At 38.7% G+C, this 18,299-nt stretch overlaps 1 protein-coding gene across 1 annotated transcript in view; it reads left to right on the top strand.

The window, feature by feature from the left end:
* Positions 1-11,626, top strand: part of AsnRS (asparagine--tRNA ligase) — a 214,577-nt gene extending 202,951 nt beyond the window's left edge. The window contains exons 10-11 of the mRNA XM_067136961.2: positions 10,877-11,140; positions 11,230-11,626. Of these exons, the coding sequence (XP_066993062.1) occupies positions 10,877-11,140; positions 11,230-11,361 (396 nt within the window). The 3' untranslated portion in view covers positions 11,362-11,626. The remainder of the gene's footprint in view (positions 1-10,876; positions 11,141-11,229) is intronic.
* The last annotated feature ends 6,673 nt before the right edge of the window (positions 11,627-18,299 follow it).

Here is an 18,299-nt window from a genome sequence, read left to right as displayed (position 1 = left end):
TGACAACAAAGCGAATGGACACTCACCTTGCACTGCAGTGTGTGCAGCTTAGCTGGTAGTGTGCGACTGGTGGCTGAAGGAGATATATGAGAGGGGAGGAAGGTGAGGGGTAGGCAGAGTGATGGTGGTTTGGGAGGGATGGGGGGGAGGAGGGGAGGAAATTTAAGGTGGAGCTGAAGGGTGTGGGAGAAAGGGTAATTGTTTCGGAAAAGTACCATTAATTAAACTTAGGAATGAATTCTGGTTGGCTGCATTATTGTTTCTGAGAAAAGTGATAAATAAATAAAAAGGATGTTGGGTTTCTCTGAGATTTCATTGGCGTTAAAATATTGGTCTAGGTGTATGTAGTAATTTTCCATTATGTTGAGTAAAGGACCCTTATTTGCTGATTCAAGAATGTCCATGTGTTGTTCGATATTGATGAAATTATGGTTATAATCTTGCATGTGTTGGCCGATAGCTGAAAAATTATACTTTATTGTGTTAGTGTGCTCATGGTATTTTATATTGAAGTTTCTTCCGATCTGCCCAATGTAGGACTTGTCACAGGTATTACATTTGATCCTATAAACTTCTGATTTTAAAAAACTGCTGGTCTTGTTGATAATTGTGTAAAATGTCATGTTCTTATTGTTGGTTTTGAAAGCTATTTTAACGCCTTGTTTGTTAAAAATATTGGTTATCTTGTAAATATCATTGTTGAACGTGAAGGTGGAAAATGTTAGAGGTTTAGTTATTTCTTTTTTTGAGGGTAGTTTTAGGGCGATGTTTGTGTTCATTAATTATCTTTTCTATAGAATGATTGCTGAAACCGTTGGATTTTGCAACTCTGCGGATTGTGTTTATTTATTTATTTATTTATTGACTTTAGCAGTGGCGAAGTTAGGGCTCGTGGCCCTCTCTTACACTTAACCACATAATTAATCTACAGATAATACATATATAAAAGAAATGTACTATTCTATCATAAAATCAAAGATAAGCTAAATATTACAGATTTGGACAACATATAATGAAGAAAGAAAGCAGAGTTCAACAAATAAAATATAATAAAATTTGGAGCGTAAAGATAATGAGAAAGGGACAAAGTCATAATGAAAAAGATACAAACTGAAAAAAATAAGCAATGCATAAAGAGAACACAATAAATATTAAAGTAAATGGAAATATAAATATGGCCATAATAGTGATCTATGTACATGAGTAAGAAGCTAAATATTATGCACATTACACTATAATAATAATAATAATAATAATAATAATAATAATAATAATAATAATAATAATAATAATAATAATAATCACACAACCTATCATACGTCATCATACACATGAAACAATCACACTAAACAATCAGCGGTATTCAGCAGGTAATCTCTACATGCAATCTTAAATTTTGATATTGAGTTTGAGTTCCTGACAGCAGCTGGGAGTTAATTCCAAAGTCGTGACCCAGCCACAATGAGGGATCTGTTATATATTGAAGAGTTGACGGGAATAGCGAGGGAAGTACCAGATCTAGTGTTACAACTATGGAATGAGGATAATAAATGGAATTTTGAAGAGATGTATTCGGATAGATTTTCCTTCTGAGTTCGATATATCAACGTAAGTACGTGGAATTTCCGTCACCTCTCGGGTTTCAGTCAGGAAAGAAAGTGTAGCTAGGGGTTATGTGAGCATCGTGACTCAAGTTAAAAACAAATCGAAGACCAAAGTTCAAAGCTCGTTGAAGTTTCATAGTTTGTTCACAGGTTGCATCAATGAGGACAATGTCGCAGTTGTCAGGTATTGGTAGTATCAAAGTTTGGAGTAGTTTTATCTTTACGTCTTGTGGCAAAATGTCCTTATGTCGTTTCAGAGGGTGTAGCGTCGCATACATCTTTCTACATGTATTTCTTACGTGTGCAGACCAGTCAAGAGTTTGTCAGGGTCATACCTAGGTTCTTTACCTCCTTACTAAACGGGATTGTGGTGGCATTTAATGTCACCGGAGGAATAGCATAATTTTTATACATGATGTTTAATAATTTCTGAGAACCGATAATAATTGTTCGAGTTTTTTGGGGGTTGAGGAGGAGAGAGTTTTCACTGGCGTACACACTGAGTTGTTGAAGGTCGGAGTTAATATCTCTTACTGCATTCGATATATCATTTATATTAACGTGGCAGTAAATTTGGAGGTCTTCGGCAAAGAGGTGATATCTATTATACTTTATTTTAGAGGAGATGTCATTTATATAGAGGACAAACAAAAGGGGTCCAAGAACAGAACCTTGGGGGGTTCCTGCCTACCGGAGTCACCACTGAGAAGCAGCATCTTGTACTGTAACACATTGCATACGATCTGTAAGATATGCGATGAAAAATTTTAAAGCAACATTACCGAAAAACTATTTGAGCTTCATCAGCAATGTCTGGATGTTTATCGTGTCAAAAGCACTGCTGAAGTCAAGGAGTGTGAGTATTGTCACTTGTCTTTCGTCCATTGCTTGTCTGATGTCCTCAGTCACTTTGAGTAAGGCAGTGGCTGTACTATGACCCTTCTTGAAGCCAGATTGCACCGGTTCAAGAAGAGGGTGAGCCTGAAGGTATTCCAATATTTGCGCATGTACTAACCGTTCTAACGCTTTGGAGAGAGCAGGGAGAATCGAAATGGGATGGTAATCGGATAGGAGTTTCGAACCTCGGTTTTTAGGAAGTGGAATTACATTGGCGTACTTCCAAACTGTCGGTAATGTGCCGTTTTTGAGACAGTAATTAAAAATATGGGTGAGAATGGGTAGAATAGTGCCAATAATATTATGTATGAAAGTAATAGGAATTTTATTGACACCGCTTGCTTTGGATTTAATAGAATACAAGACTTTCTTAACTTCATTAGTGCTGACGATACGAAAGGCATAGCAGGGGCGATTTTGTGGGACAGGTGCTGGGATGTTAGTTACGTGTGGTCTGTTAAGCGGATTAGACTGAGCTCTCTTTTCCGTGAAATACTCATTTAAATCGTCAAGTGGAATGTCAGTTAAGTAGGTGCGTTTCAAACTCAAGTAAGGTACTTTAGATGGTCGGTAAACCACTCCAATAAGTATTTTCTGTCCACTAGCAACTACTTCAATGAACATCAACTCCGTCCTCCGCAATTCACCGGTCGATGAGGTACAAATGACACGGCTCTTCAGGTCATCTCTACAGTAGAGAACAATACCTCCACCCCTCTTATTTGTAATATTCTGATCTGTCTTTCCGGTGCATGTTTGTTGTATAGATTGTGTATTGTGTATTTTTTTTCATCAGTGGCTGTCAGATTTAAAATGCTATTTCATGGAAGATTGTAGGCATCGTGTCTTAATTCAAAGATGTCGATATCTTTCATATTCCTGCACGTTATATACCTAGGTTTATATTTTGGAATGCGAAGTGAGTACGCAAGAAATATAAGATCATGCGTGGACACGGCCGGTACTGAAATTTGTCTGTGGGTTACCACTTTCTGAGGGTTGTTTGTTACTTTGAGATCTGTTAAGGTGTGGGAAACGTTGTTGGCAGTATGTACATGGTTTGTAGGGTCAGAGGGAAGGATAGTCAAGTCACATGAGGAAAACAAGTCTTCTAGTTTCTTAGTATCGTATTTCTTCATAAGTAGATTTGTATTGAAGTCCCCTAATATAATGATACGTTGATAGGCTGGTAGCAAGTTAAGTAGGTGCGTTTCAAACTCAAGTAAGGTACTTTAGATGGTCGGTAAACCACTCCAATAAGTATTTTCTGTCCACTAGCAACTACTTCAACGAACATAAACTCCGTCCTCGGCAATTCACCGGTCGGTGAGGTACAAATAACACGGCTCTTCAGGTCATCTCTACAGTAGAGAACAATACCTCCACCCCTCTTATTTGTACAATCATGGCGGTAGAGGTTATAGCCGTCAAGACGAACCATGTTGTTTGGAATTGATGGCGATAACCAGCTTTCACTAATACCTATCAAATGGACGCTATTTTTGTTAAATATAGCCTGAATTTCATCACTGTGTGCGGGCAAGCTTAGGCTGTTCAAGTGACAACACTGGAGAGTATGAGGATATAGTGAAAGTTCTTGTTTCAAAAGGTTACCGACATCTACGTTCTGTGAAGGAGTGAGGGGTGTGCTATTCTTAGAGAGGTCATTGTTATGAGGAAATATCGTAGCTACCTGACTAATGGGCACACTTTAACTGAGACAAAAAAAAATCTTTCCTGGATTTCCTGAAGAAATGGACTGCTGACTGGTTAACGCGCCACACACACACGCACGCGCGCGCGTAAATATGATGATAATAATAATAATAACAACAACATTTACTGGGCACATCACAATTGTCATATCACTCCGATAATCCACCTAACCGCCTCATGTAAGTTCAGTTCATTAGGTGAGCTAATGTGGAGCTTTTTCCCGTCTTCCAAATGAACGATAATGCGGCCGTCCTGCGTCGAAACTCGCCGCATACCCCAGAAGTCTCCAGCTTTACGCAGTACTTCTTTCCTTGTGGATGTCAGAGATTCAGTTATTAATAATTTGGTACCTTTAAGAGCTCGCTTGGCGCGCCAGATGCGGTCTCTTTCATGGTTCCCGAGGAATTGAATGATGATCGGCCTATTACCTGCGGACACCACCTCAGCTACTGTCCTCTCCATACAGCCGAGTCTATGACATCGATCTACGCTGTCTATAAACAATTCTATGTTCAGACTGTTTTTTAACGTACTCAGCGCCACAGCGTACGTGTCCTCGTTGGGGATCTCACAAACACCATGAAGGAGTAGGCAGTTCCTTCTGCTATATTGCTCTGCCTCGTCAATCACGATGTCCTGCTGGTCGAGACGTTCCTGTAGATGGCTTACCTCCTTCTTCATTTCACTTAATTCCTCTGAAATTATTTCCCAAAAGTCCTGGAACTCTGAAGCGAGGCCGGTTAATGTGTCGCCTGGGTTGGCAGCACTGGTCGCGCCAGCAGCCATGGCTTCCTCCAAGCGTGCTTGGAATTCTGCCATTTGCTTCTCGAACTTCAAAAGACGTTCATTTAGGGCCTTCAGCGTCATAGTACTTTACGACTATTGAAGTTCACACTTAAATAAAGCACTAGCACACCCACGAATATTAAAATAATTATTATCTGGCTGATATGGCAGGTGAATTTCAGAGCACGTTTACTCGCGTTGTTCAGCGTGCGCCATCTGATCTATTCTAGTTCATTCTGTAGATCCTTCTTGGACATATGTATGCTGAAAGCTCGATGAACTAGGTTATTGTATGTAGCTTGTTTGTGGGACTGCGGGTGCATTGAATCTTGGTGAATGGTGGAAGCTGTTTGAGCAGGTTTTCTGAATATTTTATAACTTAAAGAATCTGAGTGTCTAGTGATGGTTAAATCTAGAAAGTTTATTTTTTGATTTGATTCAGTTTCTAGTGTGAATTTGATATGGGGATCAATACTGTTGAGTCTTACGAGGGTGGTGGAAGCGTTAATTGATTCTTCGTCCATAATTACAAAAACATCATCAACGTACCTGGCTCAGAAGTGAATGTTTTTGAATTTGTCAAGTTTGGCTTATATACCTAGATTTCCTGTACAATCTCAATAGACAACGGGATGGAATTAATTTATTCACCAAAATTCTTTATATACAATAACCTGCACAAGTTGAATTCCCTCTACCATTTCATTTCTTTTCTCTGTTGCTGTTTGTTCTTTCCTTGAATATCTGTCCAGATTTTGGAAAAGGATTAAACACTTCCCCTGGTAAACTGTTCCACTCATTCACACCTTTTCCAATTAATGAATATTTACCCCAGTCGCTTCTGCTAAAGTCCTGCCTAATTTTATACTTGTGGTCAGCCCTGCCAATATAATTATTTTTCAGCTGACGTCTCTCATAGATTTCCCCCCATGCTGCTTCTCTTGTATATGCTCTATATAATCCTATAAGTGTAGTTTTCTCCCTTCTCGTACTTAAAGCTTCTTACCCAAGTTTCTATAACATTTTTGATACACTACTATTTCTCCTGAAATCCCCTGTCACAAATCTTGCTGCTTTCCTCTGCACGCCATCTGTTTCTTTTATTAGGTATTCCTGGTGAGAATCCCAAACACTGTTTGCAGATTCCAGTAATGGACAACCATACTTAAGTAACTTTTCTCTTTTAATTCTTTGTTGCATCCTTTAAGTAGCCTCATTATGACATGTAACAATCTGTTTGACTTCCCAAAAATGTCACCAACATGACCTTTCCACTGCAAATTACTTTCAAATCTCACACGTAAGTATTTGCACTTGCCATCTTTTGGGACAATTACCTCATCCAAAATATATTTAAATTCAGTTTTTAAGCTCCTGTTCATACTGTTAAGATAGTTGATTTGCTTCCATTAACCTTCACATTATTCTCTTCAACCAATTGTTGGATGCTGTTAAGGTCCTTTTGTAATACTGTACAGTCCTCTCTGTTATTTATTTCCCTATAAACAATTATGTCATCTCCATATAATCTTATTTTTGATGTTACATTGTTCCCTAAAACCTTAGCATATATTAAGAAAATTAATGGACCGATTATACTACCCTGTGGAATTCCCTTCCAAACTTTCTCTTCCTGTGATGACACGATTTCCTACTTTGACTTTCTGAACCCTTGAATGAAGAAATGTTCCACTCTGTTAAATGCTTTGGAAAGCTCTATGGCTATGCAATCCAACTGGCCTTCTGAATTTAACTGATCTGATATGTCCTGCTGAAATCCCACCAGTTGTGTCTCGTAAGAATATGTCTTTCTTAATCCATACTGGTTCCTCATGAACCATTTATTTAATATACTTTGCTATTAAACTCTTCTGTATTTTACAAACTACACTGGTCAGGCTGACTGGTCTGTAGTTCTCAGGTTTCCTTTTATCATCCTTTCTTTATAAATTGGTATTATTATAGATTCCTTCCATTCCTTTAGTATTACACTATTATTCATGACATAGTCAGAGAGAAATTTTAAATAAGGCACTATGTACCACCCCATTGTCTTTAGTTCCCCAGTAATTTGATCACTCCCTGCTGCTTTTCCTTGCTGAAGCAGTTGTATTTTTCTGAAGATATCCTCATTTGTGAATGAAAAACTCCTTCTTTCTGTATCTGTCGCTCCCTCTCTATCTTCTGTTTCGGTTTCCAACTCCTGACAATCTTCTACTGAATCTATGAACTCCGTACTAAATAGATTTGCTTTCCCATTGTCTGTAAATAAGTGTTCACCCCCTTTTCAAACCATTGTGGTAATTTGAATTCCATTTTCCTTTTGATTCCTAATTTATGAATACAGCCTTTTCCATTTCCCTTTGTGCTCATTACTCTCATGAAGTATGCCATTACCGGGCGAGTTGGCCGTGTGGTTAGGGCACGCAGCTGTGAGCTTGCATCTGGGAGATGGTGGGTCTGAACCCCCACTGTTGGCAGCCCTGAAGATGGTTTTCCGTGGTTTCCCATTTTTGCACCAGGCAAATGCTGGGGCTGTACTTTAATTAAGGTCCACGGCTACATCCTTCCCACTCCTAGGGCATTTCTATTCCATCACCGCCATAAGACCTATCTGTGTCAGTATGACGTAAAGCAAATTGTAAAAATATATATATATAATTTGTATAGTTCTCTTTTGCTTCCTTTTTCACTCTATTAAGTTCCCTTATTAGATGTTTTCTAGTGTCTCTATTCTCCCTACCCTCTTTGATTTTCCTGTGTACTATTCTGAATTTTCCTTTTAATTTTCTTATTTCCTTTGTATAAATAAACAGGGTCTGAACAGGTACAAATCTCTTCTTTCCTTCCCAAATGATTCCTTTAAAGTTTGCCCAAAGTGTATCCACATTACTCTCATCACTTATCCAACAACTGAACTGTGATTTAAGGTAAGTTCCAAATTTATCAACTTTAGTTTTTCTGTACAGTTTTTTGTCTTGTGTGACCCTCTTATTAAGCATTTTCGGTACCAGTCCTGCATCGATAATTACAGCCTCACGATCACCTATTCCTTCAGTTACCTTGGTTTTATCAACAGTTTCCCATGGTTTAACCAAGAATGCATTTAGTAAGTTATTGAGTTGAGTTGGTGCTTGTACTACTTGTGTAAATCATCCCTCTCAAATTAACTTATTTGCCAGTTTCTGTTCTTGGTCTTCACTTGCAGCTCCAATCCATTCAACTTCAGGGAAGTTAGATCTCCCCCAATTATTACCATATTATTATTATTGTTTTAATGAGTATAATCTACTAGCTGCTCAAATATTTCCATGTCTCTTCCCTCTCTTCCAGGCCTATGTTCCTATAATTCCCACTTCTTTCATATTATCACAAACTAATTTTATCCCTAATATTTCATCCCTTTCATTGATAAAGCATTCATGTGAGCAATAAGTTTCCTTCACCAGAATAAACACCTCCTTCCCATCTTATCTGCTCGGTCTCTGCAATAGACTGTATACCCTTCTGGAAATACTTCTCTATTACCCACCTCTTCTCTCAACAATGATCACTGTTCTGTCACCACATCACTTACAAGATTCCATCAATGTACTGAATTTTAATTGCTTATTTATTACACTTTGACAGTTTACCAAGAGCAATCTCAGACCCCCTTCCTCCCTAAAACTTGACTGTTGCAATTGGATAACTTGAAATTCCTTACTTTCCTCGTTTGTTTTCTAAATTTCATGTCACTGTCCTTCTGTACTCCTTTCAGTGCCTTCAATTAGTTTAAAGAGCACGGAAGTGCAATTATGTTTGGTGATACTGTAAACTCTTTAACCCTTCCCAAGAAATCTTTATCCCAGTTATTCATATGCATACCATGCCTTGTAAAATGCTGTTTACCTAATTTATTTAAGTTTACCATCTTAACATGATTAAAGTGCATAGAGATACTAATCAAACGTTTTTTAGTTTTGTCAGTTTCCTTATTCACACAAGACTAGAGCTGAGAGTGGAGCAAGTAATACTGGCGGGTAATCCGGTTGTAGTGGTAGAGTGCATCACCAATCCCGTTTACTTACAACTGCAAGTATTCGCGGAGGACTAGAGCACAGAGTAGCGTACAACACAATGTTTAGAGTACTGCTGTATTCAATCTGTGCTTATCAAATTTGCTTCTATATTTATTCTGCTTGTTGTGTTTTGTAGATAATGTAAAGTATATTAAATATAAATATTAATTGTAGTATTGGTTTGATATTTAATCCCATTTTTGGACGGTATTTATATTTTTAAAATATTTAAAGGAATTTAAAGAAATTTTAACAGGAATTTATACACATATGCCTCAAAAACCGTTTGATGTATGGCAGTTCATTGTAATTACTGATGATAAAAATCAGCAAAATGCAGATTTTGTGGCCACATTTACGCAACGGGTGGTGGCATATCAGATTTGTGGGATCATATCAAGAGGCATCACAAGGATGAAATGAACAGGTCAGCTTCTCCAGTAGGAAACAACATTGCTGTATTCAACAAAACAGTTATGTTGTGAGAAAAGGGCATTGAATAGACAGGTGAAATACCTTTGCGTTCTCATACCAATAACTTGCTTAAACGCGCCACTACCGTACATTCACTCGATAGTTCACTTGGTACAACCGGGTGATGGCGTCACAACTACTACTCTGCTCCGCACTGTTCAGTCCCCACCTCTACACAAGACCATTCTGGAAAATGATACCTATGGGGTAATTTCATAACTAACACATTTGTTGAATGTAAGAGGGACAGAGTTGATTTCAGATGTTTAATAGCAGTGTCCGCTTCATTTCTATAAAATCATTAGAACCTGCACACAAAATCCCAGTCATGTTTCATCTGTTTTTTTCACATTTCTTGCGAACACTTGCCATTATCACAGAAGTAGTAGCCCCAGAATATGCACTACCATCCAATTCCCTGATGCTACATTCTATAAAGAAATATGGGTCTCATCAGTTTTGAGATCTGCTAATGAGTTTATCAAAAAACACAGTGAAATAAGAAGACATATTTTACCCTAGTTTTTTATTGACCACGCTGTATAAGTGTTTAAAAGGACTTTTTAAACTAACATTATGACAAACTGTCACAGTTTACTGTGTAATTGTTTCTAAGCCCCCTCTTTTACCTCCTCCCCCGTAGCCAATCATTACTGTTTACCAATAGTTTTAAGTAGTCAAGTATGTTTTTAAGAATATCTTGAGAAGACTATATCTTTGCACATTTAATATTTTTTATCTAAACAAGATATCTGTTGCTGATGATGTTTATATTACAACAAAACATGTACTACTACTAATTTGTGAACTTGCTTAAGGCACACAACATATTGTATTGATAAGGTAGAACAATAATTACTGTCAATTAGTTAAATTATGCTACACATCGATACGGTTCATGAAGTTGATTACGTACAATTGTTTTGATCACTCAAATACTGGCTGCCCTTTATGAACTTGCCTCTGCAAGGAGCGCTGATGTCAGGTGTGCAGCCCCTCTCTGTTATTCTAGCTTGTTGGGATGGAGCCCGCCAAGTTGAGGTCAGAAGGCCAGTCCCTCCAACCATCTCAGTCACTCAATCTACTTTCTCCTTAGCACTCCGCACTCTCCTTCATGTATTGTTTTGTGACTTATAAAATGAATTGTCTTGTTCATAGATATGTATAAAAATTCTTTCCATAGTACAAGAATTTTGCTAAATTTATACTATAATTTCAATTCTCAAGACTGTAACAAACCTGGTTAGTGTTTTATTTAATGTCTTCGTTTTTTAGTTTAATGGTAGAGTATATTTTCTCTCCCTTTTAAATCTCTTACAAGAACTATTTTATTTCTAGGATATACCAGAAATGCCGGAAAGAAAAATGACTGACCAAATTAATGAACCCATCATGTTGTGTCGTTTCCCTGCTCCAATCAAGTCTTTCTATATGTCACGTTGTCCTGAAGATGACCGTTTAACTGAGTCAGTTGATGTTCTTCTACCAAATGTGGGTGAAATTGTTGGTGGATCAATGCGTATTTGGGATCATGATCAGTTGATAGCTGGATATAAAAGAGAACAAATTGATCCCACTCCCTATTATTGGTATACAGACCAGGTAATTGTTCACAAGATAATTGTTGATATTTGAAATAAATTTATGCTCTACTAATGAAGTGTAAAACTCGTTTACCTATTCTGTTTCAGAGGAAGTATGGTACCTGCCCTCATGGAGGTTATGGTCTAGGCCTAGAGAGGTTCTTGTGTTGGCTACTAAATCGTTACCACATTCGTGAAGTTTGTTTGTATCCACGTTTCCTTGAGAGATGTCGTCCCTGAATACTTTTTTCCAGTCTGTCTGGTACTGATGTAAATTTTAATAATACTTTTGCCATCCTAATTATAACTGAAATAGTTCTGTCACAATTGTTGGCATTCAATATTTTCTGCTTAATCTTGAATGCTGTTTAACCCACTTTGTAACACATACCATTAGTAGACAGTGTTTCCCAGTGCTAGAATTTCACTCTGTGCATACAAAATATTTAAAATCAAATTTTGGCCTGATATGACTTTCTGAAATACATGGAAATTTTGAACGAAACATTTTTGTGTGACTTAATGTGTCCCCTTATGTTATTTGTTTTAACCCACCATGTTATGATTTTAAAACTATTTTCCTTTATATGAAACTTAAACCACATTGCATTCATAGTGTCACTCCTGCAGCTACTTAGTATAATTTGTGCTGTTCATTTTGTCATGGTAATCCTGTGATTATGACTTCAAGTAGTGCATGAACTCTACACATTGAATAAACCCCATTTCACCACCTGCATGAACTACAATAGTTCTTTGTCCTGCACTTAGATTCACGTTAACCCCTGGAACGTATTCATATATGACAGGTTTTTTTAGGACCATTTACATTCTCCTCATTGCACTAAGAAATGCTGCACATTGTGCAACAATATCACTATGCTCCATCAACATGTGTCTCACATTTATATAACTTTTAAGTTTAAAGCCCATACTGTTTATGAATTTCTAAGAATGTGCGTTTCCCTCCTTAAACAGCATTTTTCTCGTGACAGTATTAAGAAGTTTACGTAAAGTGGTGATTTCTTTGCGAACTTCATAAAATTCCAGAAATATTCACCACACAACACACTCACCAAATTTATCGAACTCTGACTTCTTCCAACAAGGACAACTTTTACCTGGAGTACAAATCACAGTTCCATCTTCAGCAGCTTCTTCACACTGCCCAGTAATATTACGCACAGTCCTTTCATTTCTACCAATAGCTTTAATAGTCCTTCCCACAGCTTTTTGGAGGGGGATTATAAGACCTCTTCTCCTTACAAAACTGTAGATTATATATTAACTACCAAGCTCCATGGCTTCAGTCGCTTAAGTGCGGCCAGTATCCAGTAACAAGTAACTAATCTCATTTTGTTCCATATTGAAGATACAATAAGTAAAATTCTCTCAAGAATAAAATTACTGTGTCCACCTATTCAATACAATTATATTTTGTAGTGATTAAATCCTACATGAATTATAAACACTAGTTATTTGGAACGTCGGCAAACTGCGTGTGATGTGCAGACAACTACAACACGGTTAAACCCGGAAATTAAATCAAATAACTAGTTAGGAACATGTTTCGCCCTAATTTTGGGCATCTTCAGCCTAATACTAATCTTAAGGTCAAGTCTTAAATCTATTAAACATTGAAACTTAATACTAAATACAATGGTCTTATGCTAAAAATATTTTTACAAAAATTGATATTTACATAGTTTACAATATGTACATTAATTAAAAGCCAGAATTTGTGAACAAGGAAGCAACTAAATTATTTTATTTTACAATGACTAGATAACGTCCCAAATGTAATATGGATTTCTCCTACTGTATGGATGAAAGTTTATGCAAATGTGTTCATATTGACTAGATCACAACGTGAATTGTGGTTTCACCAACTGTATTGATGAACATTAGGTTGAAGATTTTACAGTTGGTTCGTTCGAAGGAGGCTGTCAGGGATTGAGACGCCATCTGTGCCCTCTATCGGTGTATTATTCTGTGACAGAGACTAGCAGAGAGTTGTGTATCTGTAAAACTAAAGAATTTGTACTAACAATAATAAAGGGATTTGTTTATAACTTGTAAACGGTCGTTACTCGCAAGGAACAAAATATAATACTGGTGCCGAAAACCCCGGAAACGAAGAACCATCAACACTAACATTAAAGAAGACTACACTGAACGGATATCTGCAAGAGATTTTCCTTTCCTTCACGCCACGAGTATTTACATCACAAGAGTATCAACATCACGACAGACGGCAGATGAGTAGATCGCATTCTATTTATTCTGTAATAGTTAATTAGGAAAGTTGTTGTAAAAGAAATAATGTTGAATGAAGAGGGTTGTAGTAAAGGGAAGCATGCCTATTGAGAAATGGTCAAGCTTACATCGCAATAGAAGGTTATAAGTGCATGACATCTTAGAAGCAGAAAGCGGCCATCTTGAATATTAATACATACGTAATCTGCTGGTATACGAAGGTCATCCACGAATCAGTAAGGTACAGGTGCTGCCATCTGTCAGAAAGCAATACAATTACATAAGATTTCATAAACATCTGTCAGCGCACACTCACAAACTTCTCCATCACTGCCATACTAGCCCACCTCAGGTCAACTTTCCCTTGAGTTTCACTATGACGGAAAATGAAGAGCTTCTTAAAAAACTTAAAAGGACACGAAAGATCCACCGGTCAAATGTTACACATTTCTCCACATACCTGAATGAAGTTAACGACTCGACGGAACATGATGAAATAGCTCACACTCTTGACTGCTTACAAGATACTCTACAAAAACTATTAATCCTGGACGAACAAGTACACGATTTGTTGAATGATGATGAGTACAAGACGGACGCACAGGATTGCGAGCAATATATTGACCGCTCGAAGCGTGCAATACGGAAAGCCACTAATCTCATTAAAGAGAAGCGTAAGGGCACCACTCAAGCCACCGCTGATCAATTACACAACCACCAATCACTCAAGACGTTAAACTACCTACTATCAGACTTGAACCTTTCACAGGCGATATCGAGACGTGGCCCAGGTTCTGGGAACAATTCCAGTCTTCTGTGGACAACAGTGCACGTCTTTCAACCATGAATAAACACGTGTTTCTCCGAGGTTACCTCGAGAGTGAACCTAAAATTTCTGGTTGACGGAATAGCGGTCACGGCAGATAACTATGACCGAACGAAGCGGATTCTTCAATCAAGATACAGCGACACGGACCGAATTATACATAGCCACCTAGATTTCTTGGAAAATATAGAACCCACCACGTCGGATAGCCCAGCGATGTTAAACACTACCTACATTGAGTGCCATCAACGATTAGAAGCACTAAGAGCACTAGGGGAAAACATAGACGCGTTCGGACGGATATTAGCACCCAAACTGCTTAGAGCATTTCCAGAAGACCTTTGCTGCCGCTGGCTAATTCATGAAAAAAGAAATGGCTTACAGGAAGGCAACCTTCCGCGTTTAATGGAATTTCTAAATGAAGAAATTCAAGGAGCTCTAGCCGCTCAAAAGATACGTGGTGATGCTACTCAACTACTGAACTACATGCCAACGGCAGCTGCTCTTCAAGTGAATACGAAGACCAAGAAGAGTAAGAAAGGGGTCAATTCAACACTATAGCCATTTTGCATGTATTGTGAGAAGAATTCCAGACATTGGAGTCAAGACTGTCATCAAATGAAAGATATCCAGTCAAGAACCGAAAAACTGAGAGCTACGAATCATTGTTTTCTATGCTTAAGGTGAGGCCACAACAAAGGTCAATGTTTCAAACGCGGAAGGCATTTTGCACTAAATGTAAAGAGTAACACCATGTCTCTATCTGCAATAGAAATGAAAACTTGCAGACGTCAGTGGGCAAGATTTCAGTTACGACTCCAAACTTCACGTACTTACAAACAGCCCGCATATGGATCAAAGGCCCAACAGGGAGAAACAAACTAACGCGCTGCATACTGGATTCGGGAAGCCAGTCGAGCTTCATTCACAGTTCCTTAATACATTCACTGGAACTTAATGTCACCGGTGACAAGAGTCTACAAATCACTGCTTTTGAAGCGCCCTCTAGTACTGCAGAAAAAAGAAGAGAAGTCCGTTTTGACATCATGGGATACTCAACAAACGTCTTGATTACCATTACGGCTTTCGAAAGTAATAACACATATTCAGCGCAACCAACACCGCCGCAAGACATCGAAGTTCTGGCTTCGGTCAGGAACGTAAAACTAGCTGATCCACGAGACAAATCTAACAAAGACCTACCTATAGAAGTTCTTATAGGTGTGGATTACTATTGGAAGATCGTGACTTCAAAACAGCCAATTAGTGTCACCTTCACTGGTCCTGCTTTCCACAATTTTTGGACACATACTTAGTGGGAACAGATCAAGTACTATAGTCAAACAAACCACAGTACATCACATTTCAGTGCACGAAGACGTGGTATTGGACAACGTCGTTAGATGGTTCTGGGAGCTAGAGTCTATCGGGATACAACAGAAGGCCACCAGAACCCCCCTGGCGAAAGAAAAGCTTATCCTTCAAGAGTTTCATGACAGTTACTGCATTAAAGTTGGTAGGAGAGTAGTGTCACTCCCTAGAAAGAAGGATGTTCAGTTTTCAAGTAATCTCCCCACAGCAAGAAAACGGTTTCAAGTCCTAGAGATGAGACTAAAGAGAGATGGAGATTTTCGCAACATGTATCACAAGCATATGCTAGACTTCTTTGCTAAAGACAAGATAGAGAGCGTGCCTGCAAACGATTCATCTGAAAATGTGTTCTACTTGCCACATCATGCCATGAAGAAGAATACTGGTAATGTTACTAAGTTCAGGATTGTATTTGATGCGTCATCACATGAAAAGGGGTCACCGTCCTTAAATGATGCCCTAGAAACTGGACCAAACTTACTGCCCGAAATTCTTGCTACCCTATTATGTTTTCGGCAGTATCATAATGCAATTGTTTCAGATGGAAGCCAAGCATTTCTCCAACTGTATCTAAATGAGAAAGACCACAACTTAACTAGATTTCTGTGGTATCGCATAAATTCAGATGGCCCTGGAGACTATCAGGTGCCGGAAGAGATCACTGCATATCACTTCACACGCTTTCCCTTCAGCCTCGCAAGCAGCCCATTCCTATTATCTGCCACTTTAAGGGAACTAGCTTCACTTCATAAGGAAACGTACCCGTTAGCGACAGCTCTTATTGACAAATCAACCTTCATGGATGACTTCACAATCAGCCTAGAAGATAACAACGAAGTGATCACAAACTACTACGAGTTGAATAGTCTTCTGAAACTAATAAAACTCCCCCATTCAAAATGGGCTACGAACTCAATACCACTTAAGGAGATAGAGGCCATACGCATACTTCAATACGCAGACCTGACGCATACAGAAAGACATCCAATACATTTGGATGGATCCCACACTTTCACCAGACTTCTGATAAGGCAGACACACATCAGGCTTCATCACTTAGGTGTACGGATAGTGCTGTCAGAGCTACGATCAGAATACTGGATTCTTCGCGCCAGGCAAGCCAGAAAGAAAGTTCTGCGCACTTGTCTGCCCTGTAAAATGGTGCACAACAAATTTGGTGAAGCTATTGAAGCACCCTTGCCACCTGACCGTGTAAAGCCCTTACGACAATTCGAAGTGACTGGCATTGACTTTGCAGGCCCCTTATATATCAAGGTGGGGAATGAGTCAAAGAAATGTTATATTGCTCTCTTTACGTGTGCATCAACGAGGGCCTTACACCTGGAATGTTCAGACATGACCACTGAAACATTCATCCTCGCATTACAAAGATTTGCAGGGAGACGAGGGTTGCCGCGTGTAATCTACACGGACAACGCTAAGACTTTCCATGCTACAAGCACAGAATTGTCTTCACTCTGGCAATACCTCACCGCATCTTCCGTCCACCAGTACCTAGCACATCATTCTATCAAATGGCGGGTCATTCCTCCACGGGCAGCTTGGTGGGGAGGATGGTTGGCACTACAAAACAATGCCTGAGGAAGGTGTTAGGCAAGGCGTTGATAACCGAGGAAAGGCTTAACACCATTCTAGTCAATATTGAAGCTGCCATCAACTCACGACCCATCTCTCAGAATGAAGATGAAACAGAAGCTCTGACTCCCGCCCATTTCTTGACCAGACAAAGATTAACGGCCATACCAACTGGACCAGAACCAGCATTAAGGACGAACCTGACAAAGGAGTTAGCAGTACGACAAAAGATCTCAAACGACTTCTGGAAGCGCTGGACTAAGGAATACCTCATGGAGCTGAGGAGCTTTCAAAAAGTTTGACGTCCTCGAGGTAACAGACCACAGCTGAGAGTTGGAGACGTAGCACTCCTCCAAGAAGACAACCAACCACGACACATGTGGAAGAAGACCCGCATAGTGGAAATCCGAGCTGGAAGAGACGGAGTGACAGAACCATGATTCTTAAGGATTCAAAGGGGGCTGTGATAACTCGTCCAGTGCAGCTGGTCATCCCCCTGGAGATAGACCAGGGTGGAGAGGCTGTCAGGGATTGAGACGCCATCTATGCCCTCTATCGGTGTATTATTCTGTGACAGAGACTAACAAAGAGTTGTGTATCTGTAAAACCAAATAGTTTGTACTAACAATAATAAAGGGATTTGTTTATAACTTGTAAATGGTCGTTACTTACAAGGAACAAAATATAATAGAGGCTATGGTCACCTATGTCGTAAGTATATTGTTGCAAAACCGGAACCGTGGTATAAAGCCGATCATGTTGGGTTTGAATATTCTTTTAGAAAGAAGCATGGTAATATTTTATAGATTAAATCATGTACGTTGGAAACATATTGTTGATATCATTCATTAGTGCTCATCTGATTAAATTTTTTGGAATATTGTGCCATTCTTGTGCCAGCTAACATCTGACAGGACAAACAACTCATAATTCCTCCCAAGGTTAAACAATGCACCAACGGGAACGTTAATCGACAAGAATGGCAGAATATTCCAAAAAAATTTATCAGACGACCACTAATGAATGATATCAACAAAATGTTTCCAATGTACATGATTTAACCTATAAAATATTACCATGCTTCTTTCTAAAGGAATATTCAAACCCAACATGATCGGCTTTATACCAC

The sequence above is a fragment of the Anabrus simplex genome, chromosome 1, assembly GCF_040414725.1.
Source record: "Anabrus simplex isolate iqAnaSimp1 chromosome 1, ASM4041472v1, whole genome shotgun sequence".
NCBI lineage: Eukaryota > Metazoa > Arthropoda > Insecta > Orthoptera > Tettigoniidae > Anabrus > Anabrus simplex.
This window is presented reverse-complemented; position numbering and strand designations above follow the sequence as displayed.